Source organism: Equus quagga, chromosome 14 (assembly GCF_021613505.1).
Source record: "Equus quagga isolate Etosha38 chromosome 14, UCLA_HA_Equagga_1.0, whole genome shotgun sequence".
Taxonomy (NCBI): domain Eukaryota; kingdom Metazoa; phylum Chordata; class Mammalia; order Perissodactyla; family Equidae; genus Equus; species Equus quagga.
Window position 1 is genome coordinate 65,968,588 of NC_060280.1, and position 16,370 is coordinate 65,984,957.

A 16,370-nucleotide genomic window follows, 5' to 3' on the forward strand; every position below is an offset into this window, starting at 1 on the left:
TAGTGCCAGATTCTCGGTTGGGAATGTGAGAACATGCCAGTGAGCCAATGCCTCAGGTTGACCGGAGCCCTGCATGCAGAGCTCGTGCTAACATGACTGCTTGCGGAAGGATGGGAGAGAAGGGAAAGAGGCAGATTCAGTAAAGGAACAATCAGAAAGATAAGATTAACCAGGGAAGGCTTCCTGGAGGAGGGAAGACAAACCCAAGGTCTGAAAGAAGACAAACATGGATTAGCGGAGAGAAAGAGGGAGGGCAGTCCAAGTGAGAGACATGTTTGTCTGGACGCATGGGAAGACACATCTGGTCCTGTCCTATCTCCAAGGGGACCATACAGGTACCCCCACTACCGAATTCAGACCAGATGCCTTGTTTGAAGAACGAAATATCCACAGTCCAGTTCCCTCCAAGGCGAAGGGGGTGCTAACCAGGGCTCCTTTGCCTCCTTGTTCCTCTCACGGTGACCCAGAAGGAGCTGCTGGGACATTTGAAATAGGGACAGAGCTGGGAGCTAGGAAAGAGTATCCCTAAAATTTCTCCAGGGCTCTGGGTTCTGGACCAGGCTTCCCTGCCCAAGAAAGCAGGGCCATGTCAGCACTGTGCCTAGAGCTGAGGCCTGGGGTGCCGCTTATTATATGGCAAAGCAGGCAGCACCCTCACTGACGAAGAGCGCCTCCACTCCCCTTCGGTGCCCCACCGGACGTTCTGTGCCACCCCATCTCCTGGGAGAGGGGGCTACTCCCACCATCTTGTTCTAAACTCCTGCCCCAGCTCACATCTCTCTCTTCTTCCCTACACGAGCAGCAAACCCACCTTCAGAGCTGTGGAGATTGGCCCAGACCAAGAGCTGGACGTTGTTAAAATCACTGGGAACAGCCAGGAGCTCCAGGTGCGAAACTCAAGTGGGTAAGTGAGAGGATACCCTCCGGCTCACAAAAGGCTCACACGTGGGGGCTGCCATCAGGGCTGCAGCCAGGCTCACCCTGAACAGACATCTACAGCAAGAGGAAAGTAAGGCAGACAACAGGAAGAACTCCTAGCCAGGCAGAGCATTACATACCAAGAGCTAAAGAATCTCATTTCCGAGAGGTTTTCTGTGTTGACTCTTTTTTTAATACAATGGACAAAATGTGCTGTCCACGCTTTGGTGACCTTTTCATCAGTCAAATAGTAAAACCAAATTTTTTTCCTACAGCCTTATATACCCTATTAAGCCCAATAGGCAAAATTCCAAAGGCCACTTGGTCCTTCCCCGCCACTCACCCAGGCCAGAGTAAGGCTGTCCACACTCCCAGCTCTCCAGGGAAGAGAGCACATAGCCCTTGGCAATGGCCTGTTCCTAGGCCTCACCACCTGTGTTAGAGAAGAACATCTAAGTGAAACTGTCACCCGGCAGCAGAGTGGCTCAGAGAGGATGCTGGCTTCTTGGCATTCAGGGATGCTGCTGAGGGCTGCTTATTCATCAAACAGTAAATCTTGGAGATGACAGGAGTGGGAACAGAATGATCGTTTGCCTGGAATTCCATGGAAATCCTGTTCTGTTTGGAAAGCCTGCAGCGCAACAGACACTGTTCCAGGCTCTGCCCTCTTCCATCTCAGGCTGCCAAGAGCCGGGTTGGGCTCTGACTCAGACAGGGTCCAGCACATAGTAGATGCTTATCAGTAGGGGTGTTGAATCTAGTCGAACTGAATCAAACTGAACCGAGTGGTAATGCAGTTTCTACGTGGTCCCCACTACACAGCTGCCAGATTTCCCGGGTGTTGGGAGGGAACTTGAATCAATTGTACCAGGAGTCCTGAGTCCCTGCCTTCCGGCCAAGGGAGAAGCGGAAACCACAGGGCCCCTCTGTCTCCCTTCCAGATCGTGTCTGTCAGGCGCCCTGGTTTCCCTGCACTGCCTTGGTGAGTATGCCCCATCTCGGACGGTTTGGGGCCTGGGCCAGCCATGAGCAGGGAGAAAGACCTACATCCACATTCTTAAATCTCTCAGACTCCAAGTTTCGCTCTGCTTTGGCCCAACCTTATTCTTTGGGCCTTGGGCTTATAGGTCAATGCTTCTTCAAGTGGTTGACTTTAAGAACTCCCTCCTATCAGCACACAGCCCTGCAAGCTGAGTGGAGACCTGGGAGAGAGAGTAGGAAAACTGGAAAGGGCGGGACTGGGTCTCCACCCCCTGCCACCCCTGATCAGGGCCCACATACCCTCCTTTGTCACACCCAGCTCAGTTATCCAACATTCAGTTTAGCAAAGATTCATTGAACAATTAGAATGTGTCTAGCACTGCCAGGTGCTGCTTGAAAGTAGGAAATACCAGACGAGTAAAAGAATTGGCTACTATCCTCAGGAGCTTATGACTGAGCGAAGAGAGAGATGCAAGGCCACATGTGGGAAGGGCCAAATTGAGTGATAGTCACAGCTGACATGTTGCAGAGAGAGTTGCACAAGGGCAGAAGACCTGAGCACCAGTCCCACTGGCGTCTAGGGTGACCTTGAGTAATTCACCTGACATCTCTGAGGTTCATCTTCCCAAGAAACCCTTTAGTCCATCCCAGGGACCCTCCAGCTCTAAGGGAGGAGGGCAGAAGAGCAAACAAGTACTGTGACCCAGCTCATCCCACCAGCCTCATGTGAGGAGAACGGAGCAGAGCCCGGAAGGGTGGTCAGAAGTTGGAAGGCCCAAGAGGAAGAAGGTCACCATCACTGCCTTCAGTTTAGTAGTATATATGCTTCCCTGGTGGATGTTAAGGCTTTTAGTCATTATCATGTGACCCCCATAATACCTAGTGTGTGGGGCTGACACATGGTGGCCAGTCAATGAACGGTCACATCATCTGCTGTGCTGCACTGAATAGCACTGAAGTCACAAAGAGGCTTAAGTCACAGACCCTCCCTTGAGGAAGCTTCAGTCTCACTGGGAAGACAAGACTGAACCATGACAACAATGAAGCTGGCCAAGACCCAGGGCAGGCTATGGAAATTCCAAGAGAGGAAAATCCCCAGGGATTGGGTGGCCTGGAGGTGGTACCCAGGCCAAACACTGAAGAAGGACCTGAAGGCTCCAGGAGGGGAGAGACCAGTCTATCTTCCTGTCTTGTCCACCACTCTCTTCCTGGCATCCCTGAACTCAGCAGACACTCAATTCAAATTTGCTGACTGAATCAATGATTTAGATAAACAGGAGAAGAGACAGCATCTCAGGGACAAGGGCTTCCCTGAGCAAAAACAGAATGACTTTTTAGGGAGCTACAAGCAGATCGATTTGGCTAGACAGAAATTTTACATAAAGACAGCAGAAGGCTGCCAGCAGGAGGAGTTTCAACTCCTACAGACCCTACAGACAAAGAGGGATGCTATGGGGCTTTGAGTGAATGAGCTGACGTGTAGAAAGCAGTGTTTGGAATTAGATGGCTAGCCTAGGCCCAGGAAGGGTGGTAGCCTTTCCCCCTTGGAACCACCATGGTGGCAGTGATGGCCAGAAGCCTTGGAGACTCTGAGAACAGGGCGAGGAGACGGAACTGAAGGTTTTCGTAAGAGTTGGAGGGTCAGATATGAAAGCCAGGACAGTGGGTTGTGAAAGAGGGAACAGGGTGTCCAACTGGGAGACTCGCTCAGAAGGGGGGAAGCAATTTGGAGAAAGGTGAGTTCAGAATGGGAAGATCCAGTTTCTGGAACTCTCTTCCCACTTCCCGCTCCCAAAGCAGCCTGTGGGCGTCCGTTTACTGTTACTCAGCAGGAAAGACTGAGGACACTCCACCTGGGCAGGACTTTTGTAATCCTGCATCATTGTTTGGTTTGAAGGTCATGAATTCCCAGCACAATGGACATGCCCATGTTCACAACATAAACTCCTAAACACATCCAGAGCTGGAAAAAGGAGAGGAAGATTAAGGGAAAGCCTGTGGTCTGGGACACTCAATAGCTCCCTATGAATAATTTGAAACTGGCCTGGTCCTCCTCACCCCCTGGGTCCCGATCATAAGGGCCCTGCTCAGGATAGACTTTGGGCTCTAAGGGGAGGCAGCCCCCCCCCCCCAAAAGCCTGACTCCTGCTTTCTCCCTCCTTCCTACTCCCTCCAGCCTGTGGGGAGAGCCTAAAGGCCCCTCGGGTGGTTGGCGGGGAGACGGCCTCTGTGGATTCTTGGCCTTGGCAGGTCAGCATCCAGTACAACAAACAACACATCTGTGGGGGGAGCATCCTGGACCCCCACTGGATCCTCACGGCAGCCCACTGCTTCAGGTGAGACCCACACTGAGGGGTCAAAGCCATGGAGGGGCTGGAGTGCCTGGGTCCCCTGTCTCCCAACTTGTGTTCTGATGCCTCCCCCCCTCCTCCACTCTCCCCCTAAAGACCATGTGCCATGGTGTGGCCACCCCAATGAGACCCTGGACATGATATCCTCTGTTAGGCATCGGGGGTCTGAGCAGAGAGGGATGGTCACTAAGCTTGACCTCTTCCAGGTGGAAAGGCATCAGATACTCAGGGTCCTCACTCTATTCCCATATCACTCATGCCACGAGAGCTCTTCTCAGCTACCTGGAGTCCCGGGAACTCTCTCCCTCTTTGCCAGTTTGCTAGGAAGTGGTTCCAAGGTCTAGAGTCACTGCCACTCCCTCATTATGTCCAGAAACTTATTTTGAAAAAGTAGAGATTCCCTTACAGGCCAGTGTAAAGAGGGCTGCCCATACCTCTGGGGAAGGACCACTCTCAGGCCCTCTTCACTTTCATTCCTTCATTCATTCAACATCTAATGAATACCTCCTAGGTACCAAGCACCATGCTCTGTGCCTACATGCATTAGACCCCATCACTACCTTAGAGGAACTTACAGTCTAAGCCATTGATCCTTAATCTTTCTTGAGAATCTGACAAAAGCTATAAATCCTTTCCTGGAAAACCACCCCTGCACACTAAGTTGTGTCTGGTGTAGGGAGGAAGAAAGACAAGTACGATGCATAACTGACCACAATACAAGGACCACATGAGTAGCACAGACAATAAAAAGCACTGGAGGGGGGAGCACCAGGGCCCCAGAGCTCAGGCCTTAGGAACTACCCCTTTCCCAGCCCTCCAGTTAGAAGTTTCCTTGGGCAGGTTTCACTGCGGAAAAAGGATCAAATCCCCTTTTAGAATTTGGCCTGTGGTAGGTGATTCCTCAGACTGCCCCTTCTCCACCACATCTGCCCCCACCATCATGACCTCCTAAGGCAGGGACATCCAGCACCCCAATCCCCAGGGCCCTGGGGAGCCCAGCCTTTGGCAAAGCCTCCTCAAACTTGGCTCAGGCCTGAGCCCTGCTGTTTCTGCCCCAGGAAGCATCTCGACGTGTCCAACTGGAAAGTGAGGGCCGGCTCAGACAAACTGGGCAACTTCCCATCTCTGCCTGTGGCCAAGATCTTCGTCACCGAGCTCAACATCACATACCCCAAAGAGAATGACATTGCCCTCGTGAAGCTGCAGTTCCCACTCACGTTCTCAGGTGAGAAGTGGCACCTGGGCACAGAGCCCCTGAGGTCAGGTTATACTCCCACTCTGCCACTAGGTGGCCTTAGGCTCATTACTTCTTCTCTCAAGACCTCAGCTGCCCATCTGTTTCCAGCAAACATATCAGCCTAAAATCTCTGAAGCCATAAGGCCTCCTCTAGCTGTCAGCTAATCCCCCACCCCATCCCCTGCCAGAGATTCTTCTGAGATCTGTTCTTCCCATGGGGAGCACCGCACGTGAGAATCATAGGTTCATCCAATCTTGGAGTTGTGAGGGATCTAAAAGATCATCTCGTCCATCCTCCACTCCCAACTCATGCCAACAGCCTGCACAATATCCCCACCAAGGGGTCATTGTGCCTGTTTGCCCTCTTCCAGGAGCAAGGTTCTCATGACTGTTGAGGCAGCAGCGTCTAGAATCTTTGAACAGCTCTGTCAGATGACTTGTGCTTATATTGGGTAGTATTTAGGTCAGCATTTCCAACTGTTGGTTCCATGGGACTCCGGTCTCTGGGGAGAAAAGAGGGGCCTATTCTCAAATAAGTTTGGGAAATATTTTTATTCTCTAGCTCTCTTCTTGGAGCACATTAGTATATTAAAGATATGAGAATTTTTTAATCTTTAGATAATTTTAAAAATTTAATATATTGTGTTTAACTCACATTTTCTAAACTTATTTGAGCACAGAACCCTTTTTCCCGTGCTGCTTCTATTAACATCCAATGGAATGTGTATTATAGAAATCCTGGTGTCAGCCCTTTCAGAAGGCTTAGCCACCAGGCTCTCCTGAGCCTTGAGTCTCCTCTTCGTCTCTGCTCCTCGCAGGCACAGTCAGGCCCATCTGCCTGCCCTTCTCTGATGAGAAGCTCGCTCCAGCCACCCCACTGTGGGTCATCGGGTGGGGCTTTACAGAGCAGGATGGAGGTAAGTCCTGGGCTCAGGATTACAGGGCTGAGGGAGCAGTTCTCGGAGGTGGTGGGAAGGAGGACCATCCTGCAGAAAAACCCATCCTGGAGGTCCAAGCACCAAGGTGCCTGGCAACCCAGAGAATTATCCTGGACTGGGGGTAGAAGGCAAGACTGGGAATGTGAGTGTGTTTTCAACCTCTCAGGGAAGATGTCTGACACGCTGCTGCAGGCGTCAGTCCAGGTGATTGACAGCGCTCGATGCAACGCCGAGGATGCGTACCAGGGGGAAGTTACCGAGGAGATGCTGTGTGCAGGCATCATGGAGGGCGGTGTGGACACCTGCCAGGTGAGGCCTCCAAGGATCATGAGGGAATGCTATGCATAGGGATGTGGGTCCTAGAGAGAGATGAAAGTCTAAAGACTGAATGTCCCACATGAAGTCTTGCATTTGGAAGGCATTCCATGTGTGATGAAGGGAGGAAGGGCGAGAAGGAGGGAAGGAAGGATTATAGTCAGATAAAGATATAAGGATCGATGGATGGATGGATGGATGGAGACAAGCAGAAAGATTTCAAATGTATATTTCACATACAAAGATGATGTTACCCTCCCCACCTGCCCCTGCTTCCCATCATCTATTGGAGTAAGAATTCCTTGAGGGCAAGAACCCCGGGTCTGTTTTCTCTGTAACTGTCCTTAAGCTGTTCAGCTATACTAGAGAAAACGCATCTAATGCTAGATGAGTCCTGGTGCAATGTCCTCTCACCCTGTCCCTACTGACCAATCCCTAAGTACGTTCTCACTTCCTCCCACCCCCAGAGGATCTTCCAAGCCATTCTCCTTAAAACCCCTAACTCTACTCCCACCCCCATTCTCAGTCATTAAATTCTTTCACTCAAGAGGAATCTCTTAGTCGTCTCTTGAATGCCAGATAAATGCTGGGCTTTGGGACGGTGTCTTCCCTCAGGGAGCTCACAGCGGTGGCGGTGGGGATGCATAGACAGACAGTTGGGCTATGGTTAGTGAGTTGTGAGAGAAGAAGCCTCGGTGGCTACAGGAGCTGGTAAGAAGGACACTAAATAAGTGCCCTTGTCACTATCTGACATTTTCTTGTCTGTCTTATTTGCTTGCTTATCCTCTCTCTCTCTCTCTCTCTCTCATTCCCTCTCTTCTCCATTTGATTCTAAGCTCCTTGAGGGCAGGGATCTTTGTTCTTTTCATTGATTGAATCCCAGTTGTCTAGAACAGTGCCTTGCACAAAGTAGGCACTCCACAAGTGGTTAAATAAGTTTGGGAAATACTAGGTTGAAAAGAGTTCACCAGGCTTCTTCCTACAGAACCCCTTAGAGCCCTTAATTTGCTATGTGAGCTGTGGATCTCCAAGAGAGGTCTAACAGCATGCCTGCAACTTACTTGAATGCGGACAGAATGCTTTTGCCCCCAAAGGAAAGGGTATTCCAGGCTGTAGGAACAGCATGAGCAGAGGGGGTGAGGGCAGACCAGCAGAGAGTGCTGGGGGAGCACAGGAGAAGGGACGGGCCAATGCAGGGAGAAGAGGAAGGGGAGCCCCTCCTCCACCCCGCCCCTGCCTGCCCTCTCCAGCAGCCCCTGTTCTGGCCTCTCACAGGGTGACAGTGGTGGGCCCCTGATGTATCACTCTGACCAGTGGCAAGTGGTGGGCATCGTGAGCTGGGGCCACGGCTGTGGGGGCCCAGGTACCCCAGGAGTATACACCAAGGTCACAGCCTTTCTCAACTGGATCTACAACGTCCGAAAGGTGAGCCTGTTTGCCCTGCCTGTTGTGGCCTCCCTCTCTTCCTCTCCCCTGAGGGTACCAAATCATCCCTGGGTTTGATTTAAATGGCTCTGAGACAACCCTTTACATCCCAAATAATTTTCCCTACCAGTGAGTGCCTGGGATTCTACCAGGAGAGGTGAAATTCCTTAGATCAGAGATTCCCCTTAAATGCAAACTCCTTAGGGAGTGAAACACTCAGCTTTAACATTCTCTGTTCTCTGGCTGAATAAGACTACAAGATACTTTCCAGAGAACAGACTCTGATAAGAAAGAGGGTGAGAAGGCTTATGAGATGTCCCGAGAGGGCAGAGAGAGGAGCAAAGAGCTTCAGAAAAGGAAGGTGAATTTTGCACACATCACCACTTTGTCCAATTTCAAATCATCTGACTCTCTTTTTGTTGGTCTCTCATTCCAGGCTGAGCCATGATGCTGCTGCCCCCTGCAGTGCGGGAAACTGCTTCCTCACTGCCTAGAGGACCCCCCAGAAGTCAGATACCGAGCAAGAGTCCCTTTGGGCACACCTCTCTGCCCAGAGGCTCAGCATTTCTTGTCGCAGCAAAGGGCCTCCATTCCTATAAGAGACCCCACAGCCCACAGGCACCCAAGAAGAAGTCAACAGCCCCAGCTCAGCCACCCCCTGGCGCTCCCAGCATCCCAAGGAGAGAGACCCAGCCCACTGAACTGACTAGCCTCTGGGCAGAGGTCTCAGAAGGCATTGCTAAGCCAAGAAGGAACTCTCCCCCTCTACTGAATGGAATAGACTCTCTGGTGAGAGCCCAGACCACAAAGGGCTGGAGTGGAGGGAGGAAAGGGTCTGAGGCAGCCCTCTCCTTCTCCACCCATCCCCAAGCCTACCCAAACAAGAAACTGGTTGTTATGTAAAATGCACTGTCCTGCTGTCGGCACAATTACTGTTACTTACTTTTGTTATTGTTACCTCTATGGCCACTGTCATTAAACAGGTGCGTGAAGTCTTGACATAGGCTGACTGGGCTTCTTGATAAGAACTGAACTAGTGCTACTGAACTTTATTCTTTATTCTGTGGCCTGGGTAGGAAAAGATCCTGGGGATACCATTGATTCTCAAAGTGGAGGAAAAGGAAAAAGGAGACATTGAGACCAGAGCTGCTAAGTGGGGCAAAAGCGAGCTGCAAACTGGGGAAGCACGGGTGAGCAAGTCTCCTTCCCACACAGGGCAGTCTCCCATTGCCCTCCTCCCCTTCCTCCCTGCCTGTGATATCAGGCCTGGGCCGAGAGAACCTATGGCTTGGGGGGGAGATGATCCGGGCATTCAAGGCTGACGTTAAATCATGGCTCCCCAAGCAGCTGGAAAGAGATATTGCACCTGTAAGTCCTGAATTCTACCTAGAGAGCCTTGGGTGTAGTTTCTGTCATTTATTTAAAAAAAAAAAAAAGCCATTTATCACCTGCCAAGTATGAGGTGGTCCTCAAGCTGGGTTCTAGCGATATAAGCATGAATGAGTTCCTGCATTCCAAATGGTCAGAGAATTAAGCCCTGTGGACTTCCCTGGCTGCTGTGTGGAGGCCCAGGTATTCTGAGAACCCTCTTCCTGTAGTGGAGGCAGATCCCAGATAAAATACACTTGTTAATGTCTTTCTAGGTTCTTAGAAAATAATAGAAACCCTCAAAGGCAAATAAATAAAATGAAAGCATTCGAATCATGAGCTGAAACTAAGGTGAAGATGTGGGAGCAAGCGCTGACTGAAATCTTGAGTTGGCCTAGGGACAAAGACCTACCTGAAGGCTGAGATCAGAACTAAACCCAGACCCACCGCAGGGAGAGAGCCGGACCTGGGACTCCCACAGGAAGCAGAGACGACTGAAGGGGCAACCGTGCCCCCAGGACGCAGAGCTTATGGAAGAGGAAAACACCCCGAATTCAGAGCCGCAGGACTCCCTGACAAAGAGCCTCCAAATGGGAGCTCACAATCAAAGATCAGCCACGTTTTTAAAAAGAAAAAATTACCTTGAATGGAAATCATCAAAATAGCAAATGAAACGCCAAGGACTTCAGACGTTAGAATTAGCAGATAAATAGAGTATTTCTATGTGTCAGATACAATTCTAAATGCTTCATCATGTACTGATTCATCTAATCCTCACACAAACCTATGAGATAGGTACTGTTCTTATCCCTCTTACAGATAAAAAAACTAAGTCACATTGAGCTTTATACCTTGCCTGAGGTCACATATTGATAAGTTGAACATGAGCATTCTGTCTCCAGAGTTCATGCTGTAAACTACCACACGAGAGGGCCACCAATATGGTAATGATTTATGAAATCTTTAAATAAATTAAAAATGAGTATTTTTTCCACATTTTTAAATTATTTTTAATTGTGGTAAAATACACATAACATAAAATTTACCAGTTTCATCATTTTTAAGTATACAGTTGGTATTAAGTACATTCACATTCTTGTGCAACCATCACCACCATTCATTTCCAGAATTGTTTTCACCCTGCCAAAATGGCACTCTGTACCCATTAACAATGACCCCCCATTTCTCTCAGCCCCCAGCCTCTGGCAGCCACCATTCCACTTCCTGGCTCTATGAATTTGACTACTCTAGGTACCTTATATAAGTGAAATCATACAGTATTTGCCTTTTTGTGATTGGATTATTTCACTAGTATAGTGTCTTCAAGGTTCACTTGTGTCATAGCATGTGTCAGAATTTCCTTTCTTTTTAAGTATCATAATATTCCATTGTTTATACCACATTTTGTTTATCCATTCATCTGTCAATGGACATTTCAGTTGCTTCCACCTTTTGGCCGTTGTGAATAATGCCACTATGAACAAGGGTGTACAAATATCTGTTCAAGATCCTGCTTTCAATTCTTTTGGGTGGATACCCAGAAGTGGAATTGTTAGGTCATACAGTAATTTTATTTTTAATTTTTGGCTGTTTTCTATAATGGCTGCATCATTTTACATTCCCATCAACAGTGAACAAGGGCTCCAATTTCTTCACATCCTCACCAACACTTGTTTTCTGTTTAAAAAAAGATGGATATTTTAATAATCAAGCAAAAATGACAGGCAGATTTGAAGAACAACCATATAGAGCTCTTAGAAATAAAACCTGTAATTATTAAAATAAAAAACGGAATGTTTGGGGCAAATAGTATTTAAGACATAGGTTAAGAGAGAATTAATGAACTAGAAGATGGATTGAAGAAGTTAGTAAGTTACTAAGAGATAAGGAAATTTAAAAATATAAAAACAAGGCTATGAGCAATGGAGGCTAGATGATAAGGTCTAACATACCCAGGTAGAGCCCCAGAGGGAGAGAATAGGAAGAATGAAAGAGAAACAATATCCAAAGAGATAACAGCTGAGAATATCCAGAACTGATTAAAGTCATGAATCCACAGATACAGCATGCACCCCCATAGTGTAGACCCAGACAACCAAGGTGGAAACGTTAAGCAAATCCTCACCTAGGCACATTACAGTGAAGCTTCATAACACCAAAGATGAAAAGAAACTCTTTACAGCAGCTAGAGAGAAAATCCAGACCGCCTACGGTACCACAAAGGTACCACAATTATACAAACAGCAGACTTCTCCACAGCAGTAAAGGAGCTAGAAGACAGTGGAATCATATCTTCAATAACAGCCAATCAAGATAATAACAGCCAATCAAGAATTGTGAACCCTACAAAACTATCTTTCAAGAATAAAGGCACTTTTAGGAAAACAGAAACTGAGAGTTTGCTACCAACAGATCTTCTCTAAAGAAACACAAAAAGAATGTACTTTAGGAAGAAGGGAAATGACCCTATGAGGAAGAACTAAGATGTGAGAAGGAATAGTGAAGCAATTGGTAAAAATGTAAATAAATCTAAAGAAATTCTGTCAACATAAAATAACAATAAGATCTATTTTGTGGGTTGATAAAAAATCTAATTAAAATACGGGCTAACAATATCATGTAAGTCAGGAGGAGATAGTTGGAGTTAAAATAGTCTAAAGTTCTTTAATTGTTCAAGAGCGGGGTTTAAGTATTGATTAAAGTTATCCTTTATCCTCTGTGACCATAAAAAATTATGCATGATGAACATTTCATAACCCAATTCTATCCTTCAGTGTTGATGCAGTCATCTTCAGATCAGCATATTTTCATCTCATTGTGAGAAAGCCCCTAGGTGTCAATGAGCACATGCCCTGTGCCAGAACCATTGTCATTAAAACATCCGGGGAAAGGGGAGCAAAGGAGACCCTGATATCAGCCATCAGGCTACTGAGCGAAGAGAACTAAGCAAATAGAGAAAGACCTCACCTCCTTAAAACCTAGCAAGATCAATAAATAAAGTTATGTTACAGAAAGTGTATGTACTGGATTCTAAGCGGTCAAAAGGGTAACCACCAAAAGAATGGAAATAAAACATTTAACTTCCAAAGCAACAACAACAAGAAATAGATTAAGATAAAACCAACAAAATGTCAAGCAATCTCAAAAGAAGGAGGAGGAGGAGAGCTAAGAGGGGGGAAAGCATAAGAAATGGAACAAATAGAATGTACAACATAGGATGCTAAAAACAAGAGTATCAACAGTCACAATAAACATTAAACTCCCCTACTAATACACGGAGATAGTCAAATTGGACAAAACTATAAATCAAGCTACACGTTACTTGTAATGGACACACCCAAAACATTAGGTTACAGAATGATTAAAACTAAAAACATGAAAAAAGATATAGAAGGCAAGCACTCGACCAAATTTAAGCTAGGGAAGCTATATAACATTTTTTTAAAATAGGGACTTAGGACAAAAAGACAAAACTGACTTTAGGATAGAGAGAGTTACTACATAATCATAAAAGGTTCAATTCACCAGGAAGATATAGTAAATTAAAACTTATAAACAAAGAGAAGAAAAAAGAAAAGAAAAAACAGAATCCCTTTGTCACCACTGGAGTTGGCTATCACACCAAATCCTTACTCTGAAATGATATTTAAAGAGAAAAAATATTAAGCATTGTTCTGCCTTGCCATAGAAATCTACTTCCAGGTAACAGGATGGCTCAAGGTGATGAGGGAAAGCTCTTCTTTACGGAAAAATGTAGCTAATGGATGTAGATGAATGATATAAAATCACTGTTTGCAACTTCTAGTGAAATATGACTCAGGCAAGAATCATCGATGGATGCTAAAACCATTAAGTGAAAGGTTAATGGAGAAATGAATATTTGCATAATGCCCAAGTATCATCCCCACAGAGCCCCTGCTAATCTCAAGAGGAAAACCTAACTTTCAAATCAAGGAATCAGGCTGTCATCACCCTACCCGCTAAGAGTGGAATGACCAGATATCGTGTGCTTTCCGACGGAGTATGAAGTACACCTCATGTTGCTTCACCTAAGGGCATCTCACCAAAAATCTTAACCTAAACCTTTACATCTGATTTCCAGTTTACAGGAAATATAAGAATTAGAAGAACAAGTTAAATACCACTTGGAAGCTAACAGACAAATCCAGAAAGTAGGACATTTATCACACAAGTGACCAAATCTCTTTAAGGACTCAATGTCATGAAACACTCTAAAGAGACATAAGAACCAAATGAACCCTGTGGACCTTGATTGGATCCTGAATTGAACAAATTAGCAGTAAAAGACATTTGGGCGAAGGGGTAATTGGGGGAACATGAATATGATCTGGGTATTGGATGATAATAAGGAATTGTTAATCTCATTATGATATTATACTTGGAAAAATATCCTTAATTTTTACAGATGCATACAGAAGTATTTGGGGTAAAATGGCACGAAGTTGTTAACTTAATTCAGGAAAAAAGATAGTGAAGCAAATATGGCAAATTGTCAACAAAAGTGAAATCTAGGTGATAGATGTCTACTATTCTTTCTACTTTTCTGTATATGTGAAATTTTTCTCAGTAAAGACTTTTCTTAAACTTACATAAACACATATAAAATAGCCTCATAAACTGATAGAACTACAAAGAGAAATTGATCAACCCACCATCGCAGAGGAAGATTTCAGCACACTTCTCTCAATTACTGATAGTTCAAGCAGGGAAAATATTAGTAAAGTATAGAAGATTAAGCAATATGATTAGCATGCTTGATTAATAGACGTATTCAAAACTTGTACTCAACACTTAGAAAATAAGCATCCTTCTCATGCACATTTGTAAGAAATTGACTACATATTAGTCCATAAGGTAAGTCTCAACACATTTCAAAATAGTATGGGCACCCACCAGACCCAGTTTTTGTGCTCCCATCAATTTCCACTCAGCCTTACCTGCATGCCCCATGCCTCCACCTCTAGGCTGTAGTCACTGGCCTGGCTTCCTGCCTTGAGTGGATCCAGCTCTGGTCCCTTTCATTTCCCTGGTTCTAAAGCCCTGGCAAAGGCCATCATCTCTTCTCCCAACACCACACTCATCTCTACCTCCCCTGGGGCCAGGGCCGGGCTCTGGCTTGGGTGGTCTTCATTGCAGCCACCACAGTGGGAGCCACGGTAGCTCCAGCACCCAGAGACAACAGCCTGTCCCCAAAGAGCTCTGGCTTCCCCAGGGCTGCCTGGAAAGGCTAACAAAACATGGAAATTATCGTCTATGGGACAAATGTTGAATAATGCAAGACCAGAGACAGAAAGGAGCCAACAGAGAAATTACTCATCCTTCTGCCCCAGATGGAACTATGCAGAGAAGCCCTCGTTCCCCAGAGAATGCCCTTGTGATTCAGCAACCAGCTGCATCGCTTGTGGAGCTGTGGTCAGCTCAGTAACCCATCACCTCGTTTGCTTTCTCTCTCTCCCTGCCTCATACCCCTTCCCCCCTTCCTCTTGCTTCCCTGGGATTGAACTTCATACTAAAGTGTTAAGATGCAAGCTTAACTTAGAAAACAAGTTTTCTAAGAAAGCTGAGCTAAGACTATCAAACAGAATAGCTCTCTGATTGAAATGCTGTTGTTATAAGGCAATAGCAAACAATACTTTTTAAAATATAAAATACATATATGTTGTTTAAAACACTTCTAAATAATTCAAGAAAAAGTTATAAATAAAAATTTACTTAAAATAGAATGATAATGAAAGTATAATATATAGTATATACATATAGAGGCATACATATTCACATTCATGTGTATATGTATCCATGGAATGTTGTAGGGTGACTTTCAGCATCCAACCTCGAGGTGCTTGTGCTCTTTCTGGACCGGGACTTGTGCAGAGCTGGGCCTCCCTCTGCGTGCTACACTCAGAAAAACGCTTCCACCAGGGAGTCTAAGAGAGAACAGGAGGCTACACCGGGACCGACACAGAGCCTCTCACGGCAGACCCTCACCATCGCTGGAAGTGTTAGAATGCAAATTCTGACTCAGCAGATTTGTGGTGGGGCCTGGAATTCTGCATTTCTACCAAGCTCCTCGGTCATGCTCCTGCTGCTGGTTCGCAGACCACATTTTAAGAAGCCAGGGGCCAGGATCCTCTCCCTCCCATGGTCCACCTGAAAGTCATCTAAAGATGTCCTGCCTTTCAGGGCCAAGGGCCCAGACCGCTGACCTCACCGTCCATTCTGGCCCCCAAGGGGCTGTCCTCCCTCTGGGCAGGCCAGACACATCTCTAGAGATCCAGGCCTCTGAGGACCTCACTCCTTCAAGGAAAGAGGGGAAAGTCTAAATTCCCCTGCAGAGAATAGACATAGCCCCTGCTCCCGTGGAGTTTATGTCCTAGTTAGAGAAGATATGCAATAAACAAGTGAACAAACATATATCTGCTAGACATGAGTGCTTTGAAGAAGAAAAAGCAGGATAAGAAGAAAGTGTTGGAGCTGGTGGTAGGTTTTATTGTTGATATCCCAGGGAAATCTTCTCTGAGACAATGGCATTTGAGCAGAGACCTGACTGAAATGAGAGAATCAATCTTGTGGATATCTGCAGGAAGAGCATTCTAGGAGAGGAACAGCATGTGCAAAAGTCTTGAGACAGGAGGCAGCTGATGTTTGGAGGAACAGCAAGGAGAACGAACAGTGACACTAGAGTGCAATGAGTCAGCGGAAGGAGAATGTTAGAAAAAGAAGAAATCAGAGTCAAGGGGGTCAGAACATTAGGGGCTTCTGGGCTATTGTCAGCAATGAGTAATACTAACAGGAAAGTTCTGAGCAGAAGAGTGACCA

The 16,370-nt window shown here is 46.4% G+C and overlaps 1 protein-coding gene across 2 annotated transcripts in view; it reads left to right on the forward strand.

Moving 5' to 3' along the window:
* Positions 1–9,164, forward strand: part of TMPRSS4 (transmembrane serine protease 4) — a 34,020-nt gene extending 24,856 nt beyond the window's left edge. For both annotated transcript variants that reach the window (XM_046685647.1, XM_046685648.1), the window contains 8 exons: positions 803–904; positions 1,860–1,900; positions 4,076–4,235; positions 5,309–5,475; positions 6,306–6,404; positions 6,592–6,734; positions 8,016–8,165; positions 8,602–9,164. In XM_046685647.1, the coding sequence (XP_046541603.1) occupies positions 803–904; positions 1,860–1,900; positions 4,076–4,235; positions 5,309–5,475; positions 6,306–6,404; positions 6,592–6,734; positions 8,016–8,165; positions 8,602–8,613 (874 nt within the window). In that variant the 3' untranslated portion in view covers positions 8,614–9,164. The remainder of the gene's footprint in view (positions 1–802; positions 905–1,859; positions 1,901–4,075; positions 4,236–5,308; positions 5,476–6,305; positions 6,405–6,591; positions 6,735–8,015; positions 8,166–8,601) is intronic.
* The last annotated feature ends 7,206 nt before the right edge of the window (positions 9,165–16,370 follow it).